Source organism: Meleagris gallopavo, chromosome 3, assembly GCF_905368555.1.
Source record: "Meleagris gallopavo chromosome 3, MGAL_WU_HG_1.1, whole genome shotgun sequence".
In the NCBI taxonomy this organism is placed as follows: domain Eukaryota; kingdom Metazoa; phylum Chordata; class Aves; order Galliformes; family Phasianidae; genus Meleagris; species Meleagris gallopavo.
The window spans coordinates 92,914,589-92,940,784 of record NC_139406.1 but is presented as its reverse complement, the minus strand read 5'-3'; the positions used below and the strand labels follow the sequence as shown (position 1 = coordinate 92,940,784).

The following is a 26,196-nucleotide window of genomic DNA, read 5'->3' as shown; positions in this document are numbered from 1 at the left end:
TTTTCAAACCAGTGCTTTTTAATCCATAAAAGGTGAGAGTCCATGTACAAATTAAAAAACAACAACAAAAACAAAAACCCCACTGGCGTTAAGAAAAATATCCAACTTGCACAAAATGCAACCCCTCCAGCAACGCCAACAGAAGGGTTGGGTGATGCGGGAGGAACCACGATGCCCACGCTTCTTTTAAATAAATACATCTCTAGCTCCAAGACATTTAGGTGTTCAGGATGCGTTAAGGGCAAGGCAGCCATTTTCTGTATATCTCACCACTCCCGCGCAGAGCAGCTGGCAAGATTATGCAGAAAATCTGACTGCAGCAGATGGCCTGGTGGTGGCAGCCAGACCCATAATCCTGTCTGACGAGGTCTAGGTCTCGCATCGCACAAACGGAGAGGATTCTCAAGAAGGAAGGCAGAGCTGGAAGCGCTCCCTCCAGTTCTCCTTAAATAAAATTAGAGCTGAAAGCTTGGCACGTGGGCACGGGGCCACAGAGGGGAAATGGAGGTCAAATCCTGGGGGATGCTCTTGCAGCGACGTCTCTCAGCCAACCCGCTCTTGGTTTCATGAATCTCTCGCTACGAATTTATCACAACTTAAAAAGTACAAAAATACAATTGCATCTCTGAAGGGTATTTTATACCTACCAAGATCATCCAAGCACTCAGGACCAGACAGCTCTTTAGCTTTCAGAAAACTAATGCATGAGGCAGAAATGAGATTGAGAAAATTTTGCCAATCTATCTATGCGTATTCCGAGTCTCCTTGCATTTCCAGTACAATTACCAAGATGCATGTATTCATCAGGCCAGCTCTGGTACGAATGCTGACAGCACAGTGTTAGGGTATTAGCAACGTGTGCAAGATCCAATACTAGCACAAATTTAGTAGTTTAATAATCTGGAGGAGCTATCTTCCTGGAATTTTAATCTCATACCGAGTAAGAAACAAGGCTCTTAGCTATTAATCTACTCACATATTTAGGGCAATCCACCTCTACTTATTAAAAAAAACGAGACAACAAATGCACGTTAAGTCTTTCCCTTTTCTTCCCAAGAAGCAGGTTGTACAGCCAGGCTGTGCTTCCCATTAAAAAAAAAGCCTGCACAGGTGCCCCAATTCAGCACAGCACTAACTCATGCTCTTATTTCTATCTGAGCTGGCCTAGATGCGACCAACTCTATGCTATTTGCAAAACTCAAGGGAATGTGTAGCCCAAACTCTGCCCTTCTGCTGATTATCTGATGGAAGACCTGATACATTGCCAGTGGATGGTAAGGACATGATTAATGCCATCCTAGCTTGCTGGGATGTCCCTGAGCTGTATCACAGCAGGGATAGAATCATGGAATTGTTGGAATTAGAAGGGACCTTTAAAGGTCATCTAGTCCAGCTCCCCTGCAAAGAATAGGGATATCTACAGCTCAACCAGGTTGCTCAGAGCCCAGTCCAGCCTGACCCATACGTGCAGCTCAGTGCTGCCTAACAAGAGGCAGGTCTGAGCTGGACCCCAAAACACACACAGTGCACATCACTGGTGCCTGAGCAAAACCCTCTCCCAAAAATAGAGGAGTCAAACGTCATCTCCATTTGCCCTGAAGGGTTTTGTTAACATGGGGCTTGCAAAACTGAAACCCTCTCCATCTTCTGGATGCTTCTGAACAACTTGGCTCCACTGGGCAGTGAGTGGTACGGCGACAGTGCTGCCTTCTACCTTGCAGAGAAAGCCTGAGAGATGCTAGAGAAGGCTACAGCTTTTGCTTTAATGGCTGGGTTTGGTTTGGCTGCTCCTCGTGCTGAGCATAAGACAAACCAGTCTCTGCTTTATCCTGAAGCACAGTTTCCCCCAACCCCTTAAGAGCAAAAAAAAATAATAAATCAGTGTTTCCCCATAGAGTTTAACACAGGAGGAGGAGGAGTCTGGCAATCAGCAGCAACAGTGGCTATGCATTTCTCACCTCTTTGGAGAGGATTTGACCAGCGGTGCATCCCCAAGGAGGGGGGGTCCCAGCATCCTCTGGACCAGGGATGCTCCATGCGGCCACGACACCAGCACAGCCCATAGAAGCAATCAGAGCTCCTGAGGATCAATAGGCAACCAGCCCCAGAGCTCACGGGACACAACCTAGCCTCAGTACATGGCCTCGTTGTCTCCCACGGCAGTGAAGGGGATGCTGTAAGTGCTGTTCTTGCTCCGCTTGCTCTTCTTGTTCCAGGCAAGCAGTGTGCTGGCGCTTTTGCTGTTCATCAGGCTCTTCCGGCTGTTCTCCTTGTTGCTTTTCAGCAGCCCGCTGCCAGAGGACATTGCTGCTGCTTTCTTCTCCGCCTGTTTGGGGAGCAGAGATGAGTAAAGGCAGGGCAGCACTGAGCTGGGAGTGTAAACACAATGCTTGAGTCTCAGCCCTGCCCCAGGGCACTGGGAAACCTCTGTGTGCTGCAGACCAGCTTGGTTTTCTTGAGGTTAAGAGCAAAATGGAGAAGTTTTCCATCTTTGCAAGCTGCTACCTGCTTTGTATTTGCCAAGTTGGTTGCAAACTAACGTGCTGCACACTGGAGAAGAGCTGAGCCTTAAGCAGATCATGGCCCACTTCACCCCCCAAAGCTTCAGCTTCCCATCTGAGGCTCAGAATGTGACTTACAGCTTTTGGCCCCTCCGAGCCCTGCAGGGTTATCACTCCAATCTCCACACCCTCCTCCCCAGTGCTCTTCAGCAGCTGGACCACCTCGGCATGCTTGGACCACCTGCAATCCTTGCCATTCACCAAGATGATGTAGTCACCCTCCTTCAATCCAGCTTCCTGCAGGGAGAAAAGAGAAGAATCACCCATTTTTGACCAAAGATAGTGCAACATGAGGCCTGATTGCTTTCCTCCCCATCCAGCAGGTTCCAATCTTGCAGAAATACAGGGTGTGGGAAGGGTGGGGTATGGCCTGCAGCATGAAATACTCAAAGCCATCATACTAATGATTTTTACAGCTGCTTTGCAGCTCACAAATGTGGTGATGGCCACACTCAGTATCCAGCACGCAGTGAACTCCCAAGCTCTCTGATAAGAGCATATCCAGCTTCAACTTAGAGTAAATGCTATAGGTCTACAAAATAAAAAATTAGTGCCTGCAAGCTTTGACCCTTAGGAAAACAGAGCAAGCTTAGCAAGGTCCTATGCACTCATTCCATGTGTCAGGAATCAACAAAGCACTTGAAGTGCTTGAAGCAAAGCATGTGCCGGGCTGCAGCTGCAGAGACATTACAGTCAGGAGTAACTCAGAGCAAGGACATGCTAGCCTAGATGCAATGGAGGTTTAGTAACTTATCCACATGGGAACACCCACATTTTGGTGTCTATCTGGAGTGCAATCCCACCCCTGATCAGTGCAATGAAGGTTGGTAGCGCAGGGTACACACTGTGGTTTAGATCTGCTTTAAAAAGCTTTCCATCTCCCTCAAAGGGATGCAATCCTGCTGCTAAAGAGCCTGTTATTAAGGAGATTCTAGGATCTGGGTGGCACAGAGGATGCGGCACAGTGATGAGGGATGGAGGGGTCCACCCAAGCATCCCACCAGGATGCTTCAAGAAAGGCTCTGTCAGAAAACATCCACTGCAAAGCTCGCATGGCGAGTCTGCACAGCACTGACATCATGCTCCATTCCACATCACATCCCTCAGTGAGGGGATCCCCCCACTTCAAGCACCCCCTATAAGGACAGCAGAGCTTGGAGTACTCACAGCAGCACAGCCTCCAGGGATGACACCAGCGATGAGGACAGGGGAATCTCCTCGCAGTGTGAACCCAAAGCCATTCTCTCCTCTCATAAGATGGACTCTCCGCATTGGGTACCATTTGTTTTTGGCCGAGAAAACTGAGAGGGGCCCCTGGTGTAAAGCAGAAACGAGGAAAGCACCTTTCAGTGTAAGAGCAACTCAATGGGAACATACAACCTTTGATGGAAAAGAGGCAGAACAAGATAGCCTGTCCTTTGCACTTCTTTGATAATGCAGTTATGAGCCTGCCCAGTGCTTTACCATGCCTGCATGTCCACAAACCCAGGACATTTATGGCCAATAAAGCCAAAGGAGCTAAAGGCACTTGTAACATGGCTTTGTGAGCAGCAGTCCAGACTAGTGCATGTTAGAAAGGACCTCAGTCCTCCTTTCCTATTCTCTTAGAAGCAACCTAGGTCACGGTTCTATGACATCCTCCCTGCAAGCCAGGAGAAGGTCTCATCAAGGTCAGGGAGTTGGCATCATTTCAGACACTGAAATCCTTGAAGAAATGAAACAGCAAGGTTCGATGCAGAGCTGGCTCCTTAACTCCCCACTTCTGGAACTAAAGGGAGTGATGAGATGGAAGATGTCTTTACCTCAGCATTGCTCTGGGAAACACAGCCAGACTGGAGCGGTCAACAGCAGGGCACAAAGCATAGGGATGGGTCACACTTTCAGAGACAGACCACTCCAAAAATCTTTCCTGTTCTCCCAGAAGTAGGATATACCTGCCTGCCTTTCACTAAGGTTGCCTGAAAGCAGAAGTGCTGGTTATATCCCAGTCAACTCATTCTCTCCTCAAGGTGCTACGTAGGCTTCAGTTGCATGGGGGATAGGGACAGTGCAGTCACTGCAGCCTCCAAAGCAGCCCCAAAGCTCAGCCCTTCTCCCCAGGATCCCATTAGCCCATTGATGGCAGAGACAAAGGACATGGTGGGATTTTCCTACTGGTCCCTAGCTGGTCAACATCATGTACCTAAGATAGAGCAGTGTTACCCCTAGGGACAACACTACCCTGAACTTGCTCTGCTCCCCTAAATAGCCCAAAACCCACCCAAAACACCCATGCCTTCTTCCCCATGCATCGGAGGAGATTCACAATAAAATTCAGGGTGGATTTTGGAATCTGGCTCAACCCATTTAGGTCTTGTGGGAATGGACCCATGCTCTCCCATCCTTTCTCCTGCCCAGGTACTTTCTACAAGGAATTGACTCGTCCTTCTCAGAGAGCAGCTGCACCAGGAAGAAGGAAAGCAGGAAAACAGAGCATGCAGGGGAGGAGGTGACATTTGCTCCCATGGGGCCACCCCATCTCAGAGCTATACGTACCAGCCTGTGGAAGAGATCTGTCACCTTCACCTGAGAGAAGCTGGGTGATTTGATCTCCGGCTTCTGGTGCGTTTTGGCTAACGGAAGGGGGAGAAAAGCACATTCACCAGGTCAAGAAGGAGCCAAAGTGGCAGCTGCCACCTCTGCATCCTGCTCCCCACATAGCAAAGGTGCAACCCATAAAAACCCACAGGACACTGAAAACCACTTACGGTGAATATCCGGAGCATCTCCAGTTTCAAAAAAATCCTCCTCGTGGTCAATTTCTGAGTATTTGCTCAGCGAGCGCTTGTGGGCAAAGGAGAGGACCTCCTGGAGGATGTCCATCTTCCGTAAGATCTTGCACAAGCCGTGGATCCTCATGGCTTCCTCGTGCTTCATGATGGCTTTCTTTAGGTGAGCTTTGCCTGCGGAAAGCGGAGAGATGGCAGCCCAAGAGCTCAGCACCGTTCCGAGCTCAGGCTCTGTCGCTCGCTCAGCTGCCCACGGATTAAAGCAGCCTCCGCGGCTGTGTCACCCGACGTGACTCAGGGACGGCCCCGTCACGTTCGCAGCCTGCCAACGGGCTCTAAATGGAGTAGGTCCCAGCCGTCAGCTCAAGCCCCCAATGGAGGGCTGAGAAGGGACCTTGAAGGGTGACCTACTTCACTCCTCCGAGTGAATCCGGAGATGGGCTGGCAGATGTTCCCAAAAAAATTACTGACGATGCTGCCGTCACCCGGAGAGGGAGGCTGGCACCACCGCCCCCAAAGTTCCTCCTATTGCTTAACCTAAATCTCTGCATATTAGCTTCTCTCCATTGCCTCGTGTCCCCAGTGGGTACAGAGGACAATTGAGCCCTGTCCTCCTGGTGACAGCACTTTAGCTTTGGGGAGGTCTGCTGCAGGTGCCTCTTTTCTAGGCTAAGCACAGCCTTCACCATGCCCTGAAGATCCCTTTTGGTGCCCTTTCTCACTTTCCACTTTTTAACTGACTATGAAAGTATTTTCAACTCTGTGAAAACAAATTGTGAAGAGAGCAGCCAAAGAAATCCCAATGACCTGCAAATAAATGCCCTATGAATATCCTGCAAACAACTCCTTTGCAAGAGACTGCGACAACGGTACACATATCCAATGTAAGCTAAAGAAAACATAGAAATATATAAAGAGAGAGGGATGTATCATAGATACATGTGCGCCTACAGCATTTCCACCTTTAGGACACACGGTGGCAACATAAGCCAGGGAGATGATGGAGTTCATTCTGAGTGATGGGGACTACGTCTGCTCTGCGCAAGAATCAATCAAGGAAGGATTTTGAGACTGCATGAAAAAAAGGGAGGAATGAACTCTCCAAAATAATCTTATCGAATGCATCAATCATATTCTATGCTAAGCACCTACAACCAGCTTCATTCCTGGGCAAGAAAGTGCTATATTAAGTAGGTTTTAATGACTTATCACTAACTCCTGCATTTACACTGATGAACAAATAGATAAAAGCATGGAGAATACAGGTCAGGAATAGAAGTTGTGCAAGCTTTTGGCTCCAGTTTATTGAAACTGGCGGAATAAAACACAATGTTCTAAGACCATGAGACAACAGAAAGAGAAAAAAATATCATTCCAGGGAGATGGTTATAATGCTGCAAGTTTCTTTCCTTCCTACAGACCAAAATTAGAGCTGAAGTTGGTGCCTGCACATGAATTTTTCACAAGCCAACACTGAATGGAGACTTTGGAAAAAGAAGACCAAAAGGCAGCTTGTGGAGGAGGCAAGCAGAAGACGACACCCCAGAAGCAGGGCACTGAGCTTGCTCTCACTCCTGCCTCTTTGCTAAAACATGACTTCAGCTGAATAAGCAACACTGTGTCTCTTCCCTGAAGCTGAAAATTTGCGTGGGAGGAAGCTCTCGTCTCCCAAGCCTTTTGATGCAGCAGCAGCAAAAAAAAAAAAAAAAAAAAAAAAAAAGAAGCCACCCCCAGCCTTCATTGCTTCTCCTCATCAAGCCGCAAGCTTGAGCCAAGCTCGTTTGCAAAAGCTCCAGATCCCCATGGATTTCTCTGAGCTGCACTGCATGATGTTACCTGTCTCATGTGCCTGGGGTTTTACTGTTAAACTTGGCGAAATGTGTCAATACAAGCACCATGAGTTGTCCTCAACATCTTAATAGGGAACACCATAATGCTTCCTTGCCTTCCAGGAGAGATTCTTTTCAACAAAAAGTGTTTTTGCATAGAGAGGTCCTGCAGAAGCTCATCACTAGAAGCTCAGGGGTGTTGATAGTAGACAACCTTTGAGGTCCCTTCCAACCCAAGCCATTTCATAATTCCATGAATACCATTCCCACGAGGATTCAGGGTTTCATTCCCCAAACCCTGGCAGTTTGCCCCTATGGATGCGCTCACCCAGCTTCCTTCTCTCCTCAGGATCCTGCAGTAGAACACGAAGTGATGGTCCCTCAGGCATGGTGATGTGGAACTGGAGAAAAGCCTTCTCGTGCTCTGGCAGCTCAGCATCAGATGCCGCTAACAGAAGAAAAAAAAAAGGGGATGCACAGAAAAGTCAGGACACTGTTCCAAGCACCGCAGCAGGCTTGATTTCTACACCATTATTCTCATCCAGAGCTGTTCCCTGTCTCCTTGGCTTATACAGCAACCTCCTCTCCTGGGCACAAGCAAGTAAGACAGCTCTGTGGACTTGCTGGTCCAAACAGTAGGAGATGCCAAAGCCCTTTCAGCATGCCTGGCATTGGTACTGAGCATCTCCAGGGCTGGCCTGTCCTATTCCCGTACCCACAGCAGCATAAGGAACTTATTGCCAGCCATCTGGAGGAGCAAAGGATTCACTATTCCTGACCAGAGTTCATACTTGGAGATACAGAGAGTGGGAACATGAGATCTCTGCAGGGTGCTGGTGCAAAACAAACCCCCTGACTCACGGATTTCCTGTGGATTTGTGCTCCCTCCAATGTCTCATGTTATTTGGACAGGAAAGGGCTTCAGAATTTCAGGGAAGAGTTTGGCTCCATCCCTTGTAACCTCATGCAAATCTGGTTCCATCACATCCTTCTGCCATTTCTGTCCTCACCCACATGGCATCCCACCCTCTTCCACCCCTACCCCAGAAGCTGTCCTTGCTCAATCCTGCTTCTGAAATGCACAAGCCCAGCAGCTCGGTAATCTCAAGCCCTGCAATACTCCCAGGCTCACAGCAGTGCCGCAAATGCTGCTTTCGGCCAAAAAGATGAACCTACTCTAGAAGACCTTCAGGAGGCAGACCTTCAGGAGCCCTCCAGCTCTGTCCTTAGCACATAGCGGCTCAACACCACAGGCTCCTGCATGCATCAGCTGCCCGCCTCCAAACCCTCAGCCTGACACAAAATCGATTGTACGGGACATGGTGACAGCACAGATGGAAATTATAGGTCACATCCTGCTTCCACATTCCAGCTGGCTCCCCATAGCCACGTCACCTAGCTCTGGTACAGCCACACTGCACACAGACACTCAAGGCAGCCATCCATAAGGCTGGCAAGTAAATTCAAGTAGCCCAGGGATTTCTTGGTTTGAGTGAGTTTATTGTTGTTTTTCTTCCATGAAGTCCTTTGCTGGTCCAATGTATAGTTAACTGGGTCTGAAGGCTGCTTGGCTGGGAAGACACACCCAGAACCAAGGGGGACAGCAGGTGACAACTGTATAGATCTTTTTTGGCTGGCCATCTTGGAAGGACTTTGCAAGCACTGTGCAAGTCATGAACAGAAATATGGGGGACATCTGCACTGTGTACAAATTAGTGAATCCATCAGTGTGGTCAGCAGCTCAGAGCATCCCAAAAAATCTAGGCATGGAATGCTATGCAAGATTCCTTTCAATTCTTTCTCACAATGTCCCCCCGACACCAGGCTGCTACACAGAATCAGAGAATTACTTAGATTGGAAAACGCCTCTAAGATCACCAAGACATGAAGACAGCACTCAGCTAAGCAGCTGTTTCTGTGCCACAGCACTCACCTGGGCAGTCACAGAGAGCAATGGCAGCAAAGTAGTGGGACAAGGCTTTGAAATGCTCTGACTTGACGTGGACCATGGTGGTCCATGAGAAGGGAACATAATCCTTCACGTGAGCCTGGGTCATTGTCTGGTGCACCAGTGAGTAGACATCTTCCACCTGTGGGTGTCAATGCACAAATAGGTGATGTATGGGTTGGAATCTAGCATGTTCATTGGTTGGGAGTGACAGCATGTTGTCATTCCTCTTGGGAATCAGGGACTCTGCTGATCTTTTTGGGGTGCTCTTACCCTGGCTGCCTCCTGAGCGAGCTGCAGCCACGTGAGGAAGTCCTTCTGGGCATGCAGCAAGGTCACCTTCTCAAAAACACACTCCTGGACTTGGGCGACCATCAGCCTCACCAGCATGTTGAGGGAAGCAGTGCTCATGTCCAGGCTGGGAGCATTGGAGAAGTTTTCCTTCAAGTAGTTAAAGGCACCTGTACAAGGGAGAAGATGCTAGAAGCTGCTAGGCTTACAGGTGAGGAGGGTTTGGAGCATGAAGGTTTTTCCATGCCTGAGCACAGGTTCCAAGAAAGGTTGTGGAGTTTCCTCTTTGGAGATGCTCAAAAGCTACCTGGTTATGGTCCTAGACAATCTACTCAAGGTGGTCTTGCTCAACTTAAAGGAGTTGGACCAGATGGACCAAGAGGTCCCCTCTAACCTCAACCATTTTGGGATTTTGCGAGGATACAGGAGAACATCAGCCACCAAGAACAGCCCAGGATGCTCCCCCAGATGGGCTGTGCATTTCAAATATCTTACCATAACACGCAACTCTACTGCAGCAAATAAGCTCTAGGGGTGCTACCTTGCTTCTTAACCCATTCTTGTCCCTGCAGCTTTTTTCTCAGAGCTTTGGATGACAGCAATCTCTTAGAGACTCCTCTAACTTGCTCTGCACAACTGATTCCCTTCCTTCACATCATCCCTGCCATAAGGGATTATTAGTCCTGCTCTGACCACTACCCAGAGGTGAGGAAGGAGACAGAGAAGGAAAACCCACATACCAGCTGCCTTCTGAAAGGCATCAATAGCCTGGTTGAGCCCTGGCAAGGAGGCACGGTCCTGCCGTGCCCCTATCTGGGTGTGCAAGGCTCCAATGTTGAAGAGGACACTGCCTTTCTCAAAGGCCAGTGCCCGCTGGTGGGATGGAACCCCAGTCAGTGAGTCGTACCTGGAAAAGGGAAGAGACAGAAGGGATGAGAATATCAAGGCCATCAGCCATTGCTCCCACCTAATCACAGAATTTTGAGTTGGCAGGAACCTTTAAGGTTCAGCTAGTCCAAGATGACCAAGAACGGACTTTCAGAACTTTCTGCATTTTGTACAGACTCTCTTCCCACCACCATGCATCCTTAGAGCCTCAATTTCCCCTATATCCTTCAACAGATCCATCGAAGGCAACATCCTCGAACAAAAAGCAAGAATGAAACCCAGCTCTTGACTCTGTGATGGAGCTCAGAGGAAGGATGAACCCCAAAGAAAACTCAGCACAGTGGAGGAAGCCCAGCCCTGCTTCCCTCCCTGCTCCCCATTAGTAATGATACACAGATTGGAAAAGATGCACCCACCAGTGGAAGAAGACACCCAGGCTTTTGCTGGGAGGGAAGAAGCGGCTGTCGAGGAAGTAGAGTTGGTTATAATACTCCATGAGGAGCTCCAGTCCAGCCTCATTCCGGCTGGGGGTACGCATCGCCTGCAGGGATGGAAGAGAGGGAAGAAAAACATTGGAAGGAAGAGAGGAGAATGGGAGGGAAAAATCAGATTTATGGAGCTGCACATGCTGGTCAATCCTATGGGCTACAGCCCAGGTGGGAGAAATCCCATCCAAAAGGCTCTGTGGGCAAGACTGTAGGGAACAAGGGGGCTGGCACGGAGCTGATCTCCTCTGGACCACCCTAACACATGCAGGCAAGGGGCAGGGTTGTATTAATGCTGACAAAGAAGCTTTATGTCTGTGGCTTCTCTGATTTTCAGAAGGTTGAAAGGAGGCAAACCCTCATGCAACTGATGGTTTGGCTGGGGAGACACTACGTTGGGGCACCCAGATCAGAGGCAGCAGCCTAGCAGCAAGGGAATGCTGGTGGCAACACTCGTCTGAACCAAGCTGGGATTTGACTTTTTTTTAAGAGAGAAACTCATGCAAAGTCTGATGGAATTAATGCTAGGGAAGAAACAAGACTTTTTCCTCAAAACAGATAAATCCTTGGGCTTTTGACTCGAGACAGGGAGGAGTGCCAGAGCTCTCCTAGTTTCAGTCACGAGTCTTTTCCCAGCTTGTGGCTTTCCAGGGCACCACTCCCACAGCCCAAAGAACAGGATCAGGACCTTCATACAGCCTGAGAAAGCCTTTTCTTTCCGCTCTTAAGATCAAAGCTTCATGGCAAGGCAAAACTGAGGTTACTTATGAGAGCTGCTTTGTAGGAGAGAATAAAGTTCACCTTCACCGGATTGCTCTACACTTCCTCTTCTCCAAGCACTACGCTGCGTGTTAGCTGGAGAGAGAGCAGTCATTTAGCCTTGCCAGGGGTGAACTATTCATAAAACAACAATAATGGATGGCATGGTATTTTTATTGCTGTTCATTCTAGGTTATCAGGTCATTAAAGGACTCCGTTACGGAGACAGAAAACAATTACCAAAAGGTCTGTAATATTTTTGTAACTGAAGCCAGGGATGCAGCATCCTGAGACACGAGGACAAGGGTGCAGTTTGCAGTGAGCACTGAGGTACCCAGAGCAAAATACAGCACCTCCAACAAGTATTTCTTGACAAATCAAAGTAAGGCTTTGCTTCTCAAGGGACACCGACCTGCCGCAGCTCCATGAACTCTTTGATTTCTTTTTCAAACATGACACCCTCCTCTCCATAGTGCTCGCTGATGAAATCCTGGATGGGAAGAGAAAAGAAAAATATGAATAAACATTAGAAATAAGTATTCAAGATTTAAAGGGTGACGTGCAGCTCTCCCTGCAAGAAAACTTACAGTATGGAAAGTAATCTCCCCACTCAGCTATTCCTCTCCACTACAACAGAAAATACATTCCTTTCCCCCTTGCTTCAGACCCCCCCCATCTCCTTCTTTCCCTTCCCCATTGCTTCAGACCCCCATCTCCTTTTTCCCCCGTTTTCTCCACGTAAATATATTTGTTATAATTGTTCCAAAACTGAACTGATGTGGCATCTTCTCTACAGCTCCCAACCATGACCAAGTGAAGAAACATCCCCAAAGTGCAAGTCTGCACTCTTCCATCCATCTTCATTGCATCTCAGGTGCAAACTCTCTTCACTCACCTTTAGTGGCACCAGCAAATCCAGCTCCTTCGTCTCTTTCAGGCCCAAAGGAATCATGGGGACACTGATGGACTCACTGCAAGAAGACAAGAAACTCTCTGATGGATGGGTTTTTTTTGAAGAGTAAAACTAGAAGAGAACTCAATTTTGCCCAGCAGAGGGACACGCTTTGCACTGAGATACGCACAGAAAACATGCTGATAACCTCAAATCTGCCATATTACTTAAATTTCTGCTTTTATCTCTGACAGATACAACAGCAACCACATCAGGCTGCAATGATGAAGCTGCTTTAATTAACAGCTCTTGAGAAATGGGAGTGATGTGTGCACAGGTCATGGATTCATGAGCTCCTACGTGCTAATCTGGGCTTTGTCGCTGATAAGGACTTGCTGATAAGGACCAGCTCAGGACTGCAGCTCCACCTGATATTGAAATTTGCTGCCTCTATTAAAAGCAGTTGGCTATTAATAGCACTTATCGCACTGCCAGGTCAATACTGTAAAATGCTGAAGATTAGGATGACATTGGTAACACCCAGCTGGGAGTGGTTTGTTTTCCAACAGTAAAGCAGAGCATTTGCACAGAACTGAGGGAGGATCATCTTTTGTGGGATTTTATTGCCTTTTTTTTTTTTTTTTTTTTGCTGCCAAGAAGTGATGGTCTCCAAGGGCCTTGAGCATGCATAAAATTACCATCTTGTTGCTCAGCAAAAACTTTCAAATTGGTCCCATCCTCTGCCTCCTGTACACAGACATCAGGTGAGAATCCTTGATGGGTTCCCAACTGGGCTCCCCAAAATGTAAGAAGGGAGGCAGGTCAGGCAGGATCAGGCCCTCAACAGACCAGATTTGCACAACAGCCATGTCTCATTATCTTCAGAAACTGCACGTTTGCAGAAACATGGATTAGCACATCACAGGCCAAGGAGGGTTAAACTGGGGAGCAGTGGTTGCACCCACACTTTGGTCTATTCATACTCACTGAATAAACAGCTTCAAGAGCTATAATTAGAGCAGAAAAGCCATTATTGCTCATTCTCTAACAAGATTTCTATTTGAATCCAATGCCCAGAGCAAACAAAGGGGCTTTTGTCTGGCTTGGGCACAGTTTGGGGGTTGCTGCTGCTGTTGTTTCCTTTTTCAATCAAAACAAACAAACACTTGGGCAGAGCTCAGGGAGGATGCTTGCAATCCTGAGAGTCCAAACTGCAATTTTCCATCACCAGCCCACTGCTGGGGAAGAGAGAAAATATCCAGGGATCAAAGGCCACAGGTAGGATCTCCTTAAGCCTCCTCTTCCCTCTGTAACCCTAATGCATCATCCACACATCCAGATTGTCCTTACTCTGCATTTAGCAGAAGCAGCCAACAGTGCAGCCAACAGGATGGAGTCAGTGATGCTGTCTGCAGCTCTTTCTGTCCACAGAAGCAGAACAATGTTCTCAAAGGAGGACCAGACAATGAGCAAAGCACAGGGATGTATGGACACCATCCAGCTGGGGACGAACACCCATAGCTGCAGCATCTCTGGCCTTTTCTGCTTTCATGATTTCTGCTTTTCTCACCTCCTAGAAATGGCTTCAATGAATCAAGCATGAGGTGACTGAGTGAGCATTTCAAAGCAACAGAAACTCTCAATTAGCAAAAGGTCTAACCCCAAAAAGAGGGGAAAAAATCTAATACCCTTGTTGAGAAAAGAAATCACCCCAGGATCAACTAGAACAAGAGACTGGGTACAGTTTTAACTACTTCTGTTAAATATCCCATTGGAAATCATCATGCTCTGGAAAGATGCTCAGGACAAGGAGATGAGGTAAAGGAAGATTCATGGTTGTTTCTGCTCTACTCCTTCTGCTTTGGGATATTAGAATCTAAAGGACACAACCCCCCACACAGAAATGCCTCCTAAAGGATCTGCTAAGAAAGGTGCTGAGTTTGGTCTCCTTATAGTCTTGTAGATGAAGCACAGATGGATGCTCTCTGCCTGAAAAATTCTTTCTGGCCAATCTGTCCCATGCCCCAATCTTCTATTTTCTGGCCACCCCTCAAGTAAACCCCCCCTACCTGTCATTCTGGTAGACATCCATGCAGCTGTTTAGCTCCTCCAGCTCCTCCTTCAGCAGCTGCAGGTTGGAGTTCACATAACTCAGCTCCAATGCAACCGTCTCCTTGACCTTGTGGTTACTGGTGGCTCTGAAAGACAGCACTGCATGGATCAAATCTCCCTGTAAAAGCCTGGCTGAGTCAAAGAACAGCAACTAAGTGAGTTGTTGGTGTGATACCATTACATCTCCCCTGCCATCCCTACATCCATCCAAACCTTCCTAGCTAACTATTTCCATCCCTTTCTTCATAACGCAGAGAAAAATTTTGGTTCTTTGCATTTTGTAGGGGATGCCGACTCTGTTTCTCCCCCCAGAGCAACCCATATGACTTGCACTCTCAAGCAGTATCCCTCACAAGCTTCATCCATGCTCCTACCTCCAGCAAATCCTTGCATTTGGTTATAAGCACTCAGGTGTTTGCCCACACCAAACAAAAGCTGTGCTTCATGCTTAGACCCCCACCTAGAGCAGAAAAACCTCTTTGTGTGTGCAAATAACCATTCTGCAAGAGCCAGGTTTGCCATTAGCAGCACCCCCCCCCCCCACCCTTCCCCCTCATGCATGTCAAGAGATGTAAACACAGAGGATTGATTTCAGCTGCAGCAAGCTGCCTGCTCTCAGCAAAGCAAGCTCTCAGGCTGATTATACCCTCCTTATCTGCTCCAAACTAAAGCAGGGAGAGATAACCCAGTGGCCAGGCAAAGCCAATGGTGAGCAATTGTTGGCTGAAAGGGACTCTGGCTGCTCCCCCTAAATCACACCAAGCCCCACTGGGATGCAGTAAAAATACCACGTGCATGAGCTCTGCTTGGCCAGGGCAACACTTACCCCCAATTTTTGCAGAGCACATTGATTTTGTTTATTACTGACATCATCCTAAAGGGCCCTTAGCTCTGACCTAAGGAGCTATGCTGTTTTTCTTTCAAGACAATGGCCCATTAGTCTCCTCCTCTGCACCTCCGGGACAATTTTGCTTGCTACCAGGTTTAGAACAAACATTTTTAACCCTGGGGTGCTCCATTTTGCACCCTATAAGTGCTTTTTGCAGCATAACACCTCTCAGAGAGGTGATTTTGGGAGCAAACAATTGTTTACCAGTAGCACAAGGAGCAAATGTCTGCTGGTAAATGCTTTGGTATTTTCAGACATACACATTGATCTCTATAACAGCACACAAAGTGGAGTTATCAGCTGTTTGCTTAGCTAATGTTGAACAAATAATCCTGAATTAAAAAAAAAAAAAAATTGGTTTATTGGCAACACCTTTATTTTCTCTGCATCCCAGTATTTGAACAAGGAAAGAGTTTCCACTGCTGATTTATTTTTCCAGAAAAAAAAAAAAAAAAAAAAAAAAAAAAAAAAAACCACACAAAAAACCACAACCCCATAATGCTGAGCAAACACCACATGCATTTTTGCCAAAGTGGTGCCATTCATGGCAGCTTCTCCAGGAAAGAAGACTGATATGCTGAACTGAACAGCTTGGGAAACTGCATTGAGATTTGTGGTGTTTTTTGTTTTGTTTTGTTTTTTTAAACCAAGAAAAGGGAGAAACTGCAAACTTCACTCCGGGCTGAGCACACCACTGTTTCTTCTTTGCATTTTGCATAGTTTTGTTAGGTCAGTACAAGTCAAGTCTAAAGAGGCTGCTGCTCAAAACCTATTATGATCTTCCCCTCTCAGGCTTTAATTTAAGGCACAACTTTCACTTTCTTCCCCTCCATGTTTACCAACTCCAAAAGCCCCCTCTCCCCCCCAAACCACATATCAGCTGCAAACTAGACTGGAGGGAAGGTGGGAGGAAGGAAACATCACTGCTACCAAAGCACATCCAAACCGCTGATCCAGGCAAAAAAGGGCCCCAACAGTGCATTTTGTCTCCTCCCTGCAGAAAAACAATCCCTCCCTTCCCTGGACAAGTAATTAATATGGCTTTTGCATCATATTTTTGCTCACTCCCTGGTGAGGGAGGAGGCAGAACGGCTCTGATGCACGCACTTCACACCAAAACCACAGCTGGGCACATTTTCTGCTGAGGCTGCACAATTCCAGGGAATTTCTTTTTTTTTCTTAATAACAAAAGGTGAGGCAAGTGGAGTGGGACATGGAGATCCCATGGACTTTTTAATTAGACGAGTTATGGTCCTTCAGGGCCTCATACCTCACTGTCCCCAGGATCCCTTCTTCCAGGGGATCCCTGCTGTTCTCAGCCCCCTGCAAAACTCCATTTCTTGCTGTGGTAGAACATTGATAGCTCCTTTCTTTCAGCTGCACATATCACTGACATCAAATCACCCCGATCCAACAGGAAAAAAATGTTTATTTTATTGGAGAGGGTGGGAGGAACAACATTAAAAATCACAAGATAACCATAAAAAAAAGCAGTCTTCATAAAAGAAAATATCTTAACAAGCCTACACACCTGCTCGGATTTATTACAGGAACCTGATACATACACTAAAGCTATAAAGAAGGTCATCTACAGGTTAAAAAGACAGTAGATGTTTTATTTTTTAAAAACATCACGTTATTGCATCATGACTTCATCACGACCCCTCTTTAGGAATGGCAATAATGTGCTGAACCAGCTGTGACCTGAATGCCATGCAGAAGCAGCAGTTTTTGCACCATCCCATAAAGGCACCCTCGCAGCAGGATGGAGAGCTGCTGGGCTGTGTCTATATGCAAAGGAATGCTTGAGTTTTCTAACAGATTTTCCTTGGATGGAATTACTGGGACAGCTTTTTTCTTTTCTTTTAAATAAAGCTGGATTTGACCCACTTACTGGGGGGTATCATGCAGAACGTCTGCACTCAAGAGCTCAATCCCAGTTCGACATTTGTTCCCATAATTGCATCCATTCCCTGCCTGCTTTCTAACAGGCTTGCAGGGCATTAAAACAACCACTTTTCATTAACCCCCGTTGCATCAGCGTTGCACTGAACACGGGGCAGGCATTTCCAGGATGAGTGCTGCAAAGCCCAAGCAAAGTACAGCCATGGGAGCCCTAAGCAAGCATTACTTGGGCAAAAAGCAGCCGTTTAGTGACTGATACACGCTTGCAGACAGGCTCATAGCGGTTTAAACGAAAAGCCTTGAGCAAGCAGGAGATAAAACTGCCTCTTAGGGGAGGGGAAAAAGATTGAAAAACGTGAAGAAAAAGCAACTGATAATCCAAAGCTGTTCCTTTTCTGCAAGCAGCCTGCAGGTGCTTCCTGGACAGTTTTATACCCCCTTCTCTATACAATGAAATTTCATTTCCACTCCCCAGCCAAATCCTTGGACCAGATGGATGCTTCAAGGGCCAGGACTCACCTGAAAAGGTTTTCTGCCCCAGCACGCATCCTCATCTCCTTGTTGATCTGCTGGTTGATCCGTGCCCGCCTGTGCTGCAGTTTGCTGCGTTGGGTCTGGGCAAAGGGATCACAGCCCTGCTGAGAGAAAGGGAAAGGATCTCACCATGGCATCGTGGCAGCTGGCCCCGTCCTGCTCCATCCCCTGCTGCTCTCATGAGTGGTCTTGCATCACCAAATCACTGCTATGTTCACAGAGGTTTTGGGCTTGCTTAGGGCTGATGCTCTCCAACAGCCAAAATTCCATTATTAGAGGATAAAAATCACATCAGTGATGCCAGGGGCTGTAGGCTTGCAAGACATTTGCTTGATCTGCAGCAGAGAAAGTTGGGTGCAAGCCTGGGAATGGACTAGCATTGCAGGAGGCAGCAGAGCCAGAGCCACTTGAAAAATGTTATAACACCTGTTACTTACAGTAAATTTGTTTTCTAAGCTATTCAGAAAAGGCTTCTTAAGTACTGCAGTGAAGGGATACAGGAATTAAGCATCTCCTTACTAAGGACTTGCCATCTGGACACAATATAAGTGAAAAGAGACATCCTGGGGGGTGCAGACAAGCTCACATAGCATCACATCTGTTCTTGAGCTCAAGGGCTACATCTGTAAGTGCTACCATCTCCTGCTGGCTACAGGGGATCAAGAGGAAGCAAGTCAAAAGTTCACAGGACGGAGAGGCAAGTTGCACAAAGCAATAAATTCATTCCATCCCTGCCTCCTACATGAGCTTCAGCTCAGACTTCCTGCAGATGGGGAGCACATTTAATTGCTGGCTTCAGGAAACAGCAGATGGCAATATCCCTGCATCCCACAGGGACAGGAGGTTACTACATGATGCTCCAGGCAGAATGGAGGCCACGAAGAGCATCTCTGCATCCACGACCACAAAAGCTCTGTCCAAGCAGAGATGATTTTTTTTTTTTTTTGTCATGCAAGAAAGATGCCTGGGTAAAAATACTGTCTGGTAAAACCATTTAAGAGTGGAGATTTTGCCACTCAAGAGGGTCGACTGAGCTCCAACAGTGCCTGCTTTCACCCTGCCCAAAACACCTTTTTGGATCATTTTTCCCCCCTCTTGATGGGTCTCCTCAGCTCTCAGCCCATCCTTCAGGATGGGTTGCAGCAGTCTTTAATCCAAAAATTAAGGACAGTGCTTGGTTACATCCCCAGAGACCTCTCTAGATCCCAGTGTTACTCCGGGAGGACTTCTTTCCAAATTCTTTGTTCAAGTTATTTTTCTGGGGTGCCAAAAAAGGGAGGAAAAGGGAGGAAAAAGCGTCAAACCAGTTTTGAATTAGAAGTAGGGAATGAAAAGCTTGCATTTTAATGGATTTCAGCTTTCTGGGAATTCATGTCTTCATATGTGATGTGCAGTAACAGGTGCTCAGTTTGAAAAAGTTCTGGGATTAACACTGACTTTTTCATTAAAGTAATATGATTTCAGCTCCTAATTGGTACACGGGACACTGAAGAATCAGAGTCACTCCATCTGGACTGTAAGTCTGCAGGATTAGCGCTTTACAGTAATCCACAAATTCATTAAAATTGCTGAAGAACCACAGCTCCATGCTTTCAGCTCGATTATTCTGCAACAGCAATGATGTAGGACGTTATGGAAAACACCAACAGCTGCACAAATCCCAAGTCAAGACACTCAAGAGCAAAGACACAAAAGGGTGCTCTGAAAATGCTGCCTCTGGATTCACCATGGGCAAACCCAACCATCTTGCACATATTGCTTTCTAGGAAGCAAAAATCCAGAAATTGGAGGAAGGAAAAAAATGAGGAGTCTCTCACCTCCCCCCCCCCAGAAAAAAAGGCCATAAAACCTCATTCAAAACATCAACAGCCCCAGTAGCAGCTCCCCACACAAGCAGCATCCAGAAATGCTGTGGTCAACACACTGCTGGTGACAAAGCAACAGAGCTGAGCATCCTCTTCTTGCACAAGAAGAGCTTTGGTCACCTTTTAGATGCTTTCACCTCCCGGAAAAGTTTAGCTGGAGTCAGTTTTTAAGACATTCTGGGGGAGAGGAGAAGAAAGACAACCTGGATGACATGAACAGAAAGCCAGAAGAACTGCTGCTGAGAAAGGAAGGAAGAGGTAACCAAGGCACAAAATTCAAGACATTACCACATCAAAGCTGATGAACGAGACCTTCTCCACGCATGCAAGCACAGCAGCACTGATAATCATCCATCACCTTGGCTTTGCAGACAGGAACAGAGGAGGCACCTTTCAGGAACTCTTGCAAGCTCTGATGTAAACATGCTCTGACAACACCCAAGACGTCTTGGCATTTGGATTTGCCTAGGCTTCACCCCAAAAGAGACACTAAGCTATGCAGCTGCAAGGTTTTTTCTGCCTGAACATTGCATGTCTCCTCAATAGGATTTAGCAAGATAGTTATCAATTCCCATACAAGCTTCTACACCAACAGCAAAAACCTGCTGGGAAGTCAGATATTGGAGCATGTGATGCAACACCAAAGCCTAGTAAAGATGACAAAGCAGGATCTTGAGATTTCTTGCTTTTAGAGACTTGATGTGGTCCCCCCATGTCTTGTTTTCAGCCTCCAAACTCTGCCATTGGTCTTGAAGAACTGTCACTGGCCAGAATGTATCAAAGTCATAACTTCAAGGCCACCAAGGGGAATGTCCATGCCTGGCCTCCACTACAGACCTATATAGTCACTGCACCAAGGCCGCTGTGCCTAGCGTCCAACCAGGAACACTGCAGAAGTTATATTATTTCACAAATATTGCAGTGCAAAGGAAATTCAGCTCTAGGACTAGCCCAGGTTAACTTCCATACAGATGGAAACACCACCACAAGTTTAAAGACGTCACAGTTTTAAAAGGGAATATTTCAATTGCAAACTAGGTTAGGTGGAAAAAGAGGAGCAGAGCATGCCCATCCTCTGACAGCCAGCCTCCAAAGGAACCCAGTATTTTAGCCATGCTCTTCAGATTGCAACCAAGAGCTAAATGCTACAGCACAGAGTTTGTAAAGTAAGCTGTGATGGATTTAAGCAAGCTTTATGTAAGAGAGCACACAGAGAGAAACCCAAACCCCACTGCTGGTTATAACAAGGCATTTTCCTCACTTAATTCTTCTTTGTACAAGCTCTTGAAATCAACCCTTTCAAGGTCAGAAGAAAGATGTGGTATTTCAGCCTCTTCAGTGCACTCAAGGACATTGGTACAGGGATACAGCTGGGTACCTAGGAAGTGGCCAGGTTGAACAGGAGACTTCTCAGGTTTCCTTTGTGAAAGCAAGCACGTAGTTCTTCTAACAGAAGGCTCTAAACTGTGTAGTAGCCAGGAATGGAATACTTTATATGCCCACAGCATGCAGCACACATTAGGAAAGCCATAAGAATGGATGAGGTGAGGGCCATTAAATTACAGAAGTTGTGCCCAGCTCTGAAGTTCATAGCATCTGATATTAGGATTAGAGACAGTATTATTGTAGCAAGGCCATTTTATGCTTTTATATGGCACATCTGCCAAATAACATTACGTCCAAGTCTCAACATTCAAAGATGACAGAAAGTGCTGAACATAAAGATGAGGCTAAGCCAAAAGACATCCCCCTGGAGGGACATTAAGGTTTGTGTCAACTCAAATCCTATCTTTGTGCTGATATAGACAGCGATATAATGGTGACTTCTCCCCATTTAAGAGCACCCATATAGAGTGTTAAGTAAGGCAATTACATGGTTAGGTTGCCTTGTCTAAGCAAGTCCTTAGGGAACGTTTGCTTAGAGATGATCATCAAGTGCATGTTGCTCTTTGTGTCTCCAGTAAACACCAGGACATGAAGTCTGGATGTATCCTGGGTGACAAGGCACACCCAGGGTTTTATTTATGACCTGGGTGCAAAAACAAGGCCACTGCCTTCCAGCTTTCTTCCAGGTAATAACAACAGACAACACTAATCACTTGTGGGAAAAGGTGGAGACCAGAAAGTCCAAAGAACAAAGACATGTACAAAGGGACTAATTTCTGCTCTTCGTTTCTGCTGGAAGAATGGGAGCTCAGAAGTGACTGGAGGAAAGCAAAACTTAAGTACCTGAAGTCATCAAAGAACAGCATGACACCTGTTAGAAGGAAAAGGAATCCTGGGATGTGCTGGTACAGTTATAAGCAAGAAAAATGGAAATCCAGATCCAGGAATCTCTTTCAACTTGGAATATTGTATGACTGTATTCCTGAGTGGTCCTGTGGAGCCAAGGAGTTGGACTCAACGATCCTTACTTGAGATTATCTATGATTTTATGTTGCTTGAGGGATTCTACCATCTGCAGATCCTGATGTTGAAGAAGTTACATTTCTGTCTGAAGAGGACTTCACAGTTTAGGAGTATGGTAACAAGCCAGGCATGAATCTATCAAAATGAGAAGTGAAAATGGAGTCTACAGCTGTAAGTTTAGTTATAGCCCCAAGAGGTATTGCAGCAACTGCTCCTGGTTACCTGGAGAGACTGGCTGGATTATGGGAGGTACCCCACAGCCCACAGAATAACAAAGAAAAGCTGAAAATGTTTAATTCATGCCTAAACCATAGACATTCATAGTACTGCAGTTGTGAATTGGTTGGTGCTGACCTGGGTTGTACAACCCAGCAACCCAACCACACCTGCCGGTGGAGGTTCAAGGAGAAAGTAGCAGGGGAGCAAGGCATGAGCCAGTCCTTATCAAGTACTTGGATATGTAAACATATAGAAACCTTTGGTGCCAGGAGTACAGTACATAGAGGGTGAGCTGCTGCCTTCAGAGAAGCCATGGACTCACTTTTTTTTTTTTTTTTCCACCCTCTCCAGTGGGGGAAGTCATCTGGTTTCATGCAAATTGAATTATCTGCCCCCAGATTTGTAGCCCAAGTCATGCATTGCACATGGGCTGGAGCACATTCCCACTGCCAATGTTACACAACATTGAGTCTTTCAATGGAGAGCAATGCAGTTGACAGATATATAGCTCAGGACCTTGGATTAACACCAGGATTAAATCCATCACAGCATCCAATTTTAAATTAATCCAGGAGATGCTGGATACCGGAATACACAAAGCATAGCCCAGTTGCATTTAACAAAGTTATTTACAATGTGCAGCTTACTATATTCCTGCTATTTCAACTGCCTTCAGCATCTTCATTACCCCACATTGCTGTACATGTGCCTTATAGAACCTAACCTTTGCTTCCCTGGGAATACATAGCTTGTTTTATTTTAAGAGAGGACATTCCATGGTGATTTCAATCCCTTGACCTCCATAGTTCTGCTTTTTGCACCAGAACTCAAGGTTGGTTGCTCCAAGTATACATACAAAACGTCAGGAGCATAAATGGAGTCTGGTTCCATAACCCACCCTTATCTCACTGCCTTCTACCCAATCTGCTCCTGTGAGAGCCAACCCAGGTGCTACTCCTACATGTACCAAACACTGTAGAGTCTTAATAAACACATTTTTCAGGGTGAAAAGACAAGCAAGGCTGCAAAATGAGACTGACATCTGATAGCCAAGAGAGGCACACTCCAGATAGAGCCTTCACGTGCAAGCCACCCTTCTTGTCTAAAGTGGAAGTCCTGTTGGTGGGACCAGGATTTATGGGCAATGCCAAAGCCATGCTGATGCTGGCCTCTGATTATTGCTAATCCTAGAGGTCTTTGTCCTCCATAGCTGTTTTGGGAGTCCCAGGTATTGAGCTCCTACGGTACCCAACACCACCAAGCAAACCACTGACCTGCCCAGCACTGCAAGTTCGCAGTTTCCATGCAAAACAATATGCAAAAGAGCACAAAGGTACAAGGAAAACCCAACTACTTTCACCCAGGAAGTGCTCCCAGAAGTATAATCCAAGAGTAATGCGGGCAGAGGTGGGTGACCCCATGCAAAGTTCATAGAGACCAAAGACAACCCCAACCTTCTACACTGGGCATGGATGCAGTCTCACCCCACTCCAAATCTTCTCCAGCAATTGATGACTACAGCTCCAACTCATAAATAAGATAGGTACTTCCTTCCATCCATCTCTGATGTAATATTGTCTCCTAACAGTCGTGCACAAGGGTTTGTCCCCAAAAGGGACTTTTTTTTTTTTTTAACATGCTCAGATGGTCCAGCAGCCACAAAGCTTGCCCTAGCAATAGGACAACAGGCTCTCTACACCTTCTTCACAGAACAACTCTGGTGTAAAAGCCCTGCTATTTCAGTGCAGCCAGAGCTGTCACCCAGCATTATTATTCCCCACTGCAACCCATGAGTCGCAGATTAGGTCAGCACAGAATAAGTGGCCAAGTGACCCTGGTTTAGCCATGGGACAGGGGAAAACAAAACCCAGAGAGCTGTTCCAAGCACTGAAGAAGGCTTTAAAAGTCTCCTTTTTAGAAAATCATCAGTATTTTCTCAATTTCCCCATTTTAGACTGGAGCGTGAGCTGCTACAGCAAGGCAACAGGTTGGTCATGGTGAAAGCTACTGCTCTTTTCATGTCTATTTATATAGAAAAGTCCTTATCACAGAACTAATCTCACGGAGCACTCTGGCTGAAAGCTGTTTTTCCTGTGGGAGACATTACCAGCTAAAATCCTCTAAAACCTTTATTGAGAATATGGTTACATCACACAGCCCTTTAACAAATGGGTTGAGGATTAAGGTTTTAAAGTTCCCAAAGTGCCCACAGGGGAAAAAAAAAAAAAAAAGAAAAAAGGAAAAAAAAAAAGGCAAGGGGGAGGAAATGTGGCATTGGGCATTTTAATCTCAATTCGGAGCTTGCATTTTTTGGAAAGATGCAGTTGCTGCAGTGCTGTGTGTGTGTCATGGGAGCCAGGGCACGGAGCCAGCAGGAAACAGATGCATCAAATCCATGGCCCCACAAAACTAACCCAGGGGGGGAAAAAAAAAAAAAAAAAAAAAAAAAAAAAAAAAGAGCAACACCATAGCATTTGTGATTCCCCTATGAGAGAATGAACACATGAGGCTACACACTCACAGTCTGAGTGAAGAAAAAAAAAAATGCTGGTTATATTGAGAGCGTACTCCAAAATTGATAGTACTAATAGGAAATGTCGTTGGATTGTTTCTTTGAAAGGGAAAATCTTGTTAGGAGAGATGCTGCATGTCCTCTGATAGGTTTTACCCCTTCAAAGCTTGGCAGTGTTTAGCTGTGTTATCCTCTCCCACCAGTTTAAAACAGAATAAACTGAAAGAAGGAAAACTCACACGGGTAAATGTGAAAAAAGGGGCCCATCTATTCTCCCTTTGCAAATTGGCACCTGCTATCAAGAAACAGCCCTGAGTGAACTCAGCCTGGTTTAAGGTTGCAGCCTTCAGAGCTGCAGTGGCTTGAGTGATTCAGGGTCAGATTAATCCACAGATTGCACTTTCAATCCATGCCTTTTTTTTTTTTTTTTTTTTTTTTTTTGGCTAAAGGGCTGCAGAAAGGCAGCAACACCCTGCAAAAAAAAAAAAAAAAAAAAAAAAAAAGTTTCCTGGAAAACTATTTTTGCAAAAGGGATGGGGTAAGAGCGAAGGTTTTTCTAGCTACTAACAGAGTGGGTGCATGAAAAACCCCACATACTGGGGCAGCTTTTATGGCTGTTGTGCTCTTTAAAGAGTAATGCCAGGAGGGTGCAAGCTTACCTTGGCACTCAAGGTAGGGTTGGTGGCACCCGAGGACAGAGCTCATCCTACTGTTACTAATTAATCAAGCGGCACCAGCTGGGTAATTGCTGGAATAAGGGGGACAAATCACACTGGGATAAAGGGACAGGGCTGACAGCATCTCCAGAAATGGGGTGGGCTTCTAGAAAAGGGGGAAAAAGAGAGGAAATGGGGAAGAATTGAGTTTAGGAGGAGCATAGCAGGTTTTCAGGTGATGATACTGGGCTTAGCGACGACTTCATATCCCACCTCATCCCCAGAAGATACCCAGAGACAGTAGGGGGGAACCCCATATTCCCTCTCTCCCCCCCAAACAACACCTTAAGACAACACTGAAAGTTCAGACTGAGCTGCCACCCCACTCTCCTCCAAACCTTAACCCTAAGTAACGCTATTATGAAAGGAGAATAAGGAAAGAGGTGTTAAAACCCCATCCCACCCCAGGTCTCACCTTCCGGGCACTGCTGCTTTTCAGGGCTCGCAAAAGGGCGAAGCCCCCAACTCCTTCTCCTCCTTCAACCGTGCTCTGCTCGTCCTCTGCAGGAGGCATCATTTCCGAGGGGGGGGTACAGCCCCAAATCTCCCACTGGGAGCTTCCCCCCAGGGGCTCTTTTCCCCTTGTACCCCTCACCCCCCCCCCCCCTTTTCTC

At 46.5% G+C, this 26,196-nt stretch overlaps 1 protein-coding gene across 2 annotated transcripts; it reads right to left on the bottom strand.

Moving 5' to 3' along the window:
• On the bottom strand, window positions 1–26,196 carry RHPN1 (rhophilin Rho GTPase binding protein 1). 2 transcript variants are annotated; one of them, XM_085221770.1, is made up of 15 exons: window positions 25,998–26,196; window positions 17,847–17,965; window positions 14,491–14,619; window positions 12,425–12,500; window positions 11,942–12,019; window positions 10,702–10,826; window positions 10,138–10,304; window positions 9,380–9,567; window positions 9,092–9,248; window positions 7,487–7,606; window positions 5,309–5,503; window positions 5,097–5,173; window positions 3,729–3,875; window positions 2,640–2,798; window positions 1–2,326 (listed from the first exon to the last, which is right to left on the bottom strand). In XM_085221770.1, exons 1-15 carry the CDS (start codon window positions 26,097–26,099, stop codon window positions 2,132–2,134), a joined length of 2,034 nt encoding a protein of 677 aa, XP_085077896.1. In that variant the 5' UTR covers window positions 26,100–26,196; the 3' UTR covers window positions 1–2,131. The 2 variants fall into 2 exon arrangements, with proteins under 2 accessions (XP_085077896.1, XP_085077897.1); XM_085221771.1 differs by having other exon boundaries at window positions 17,847–17,962.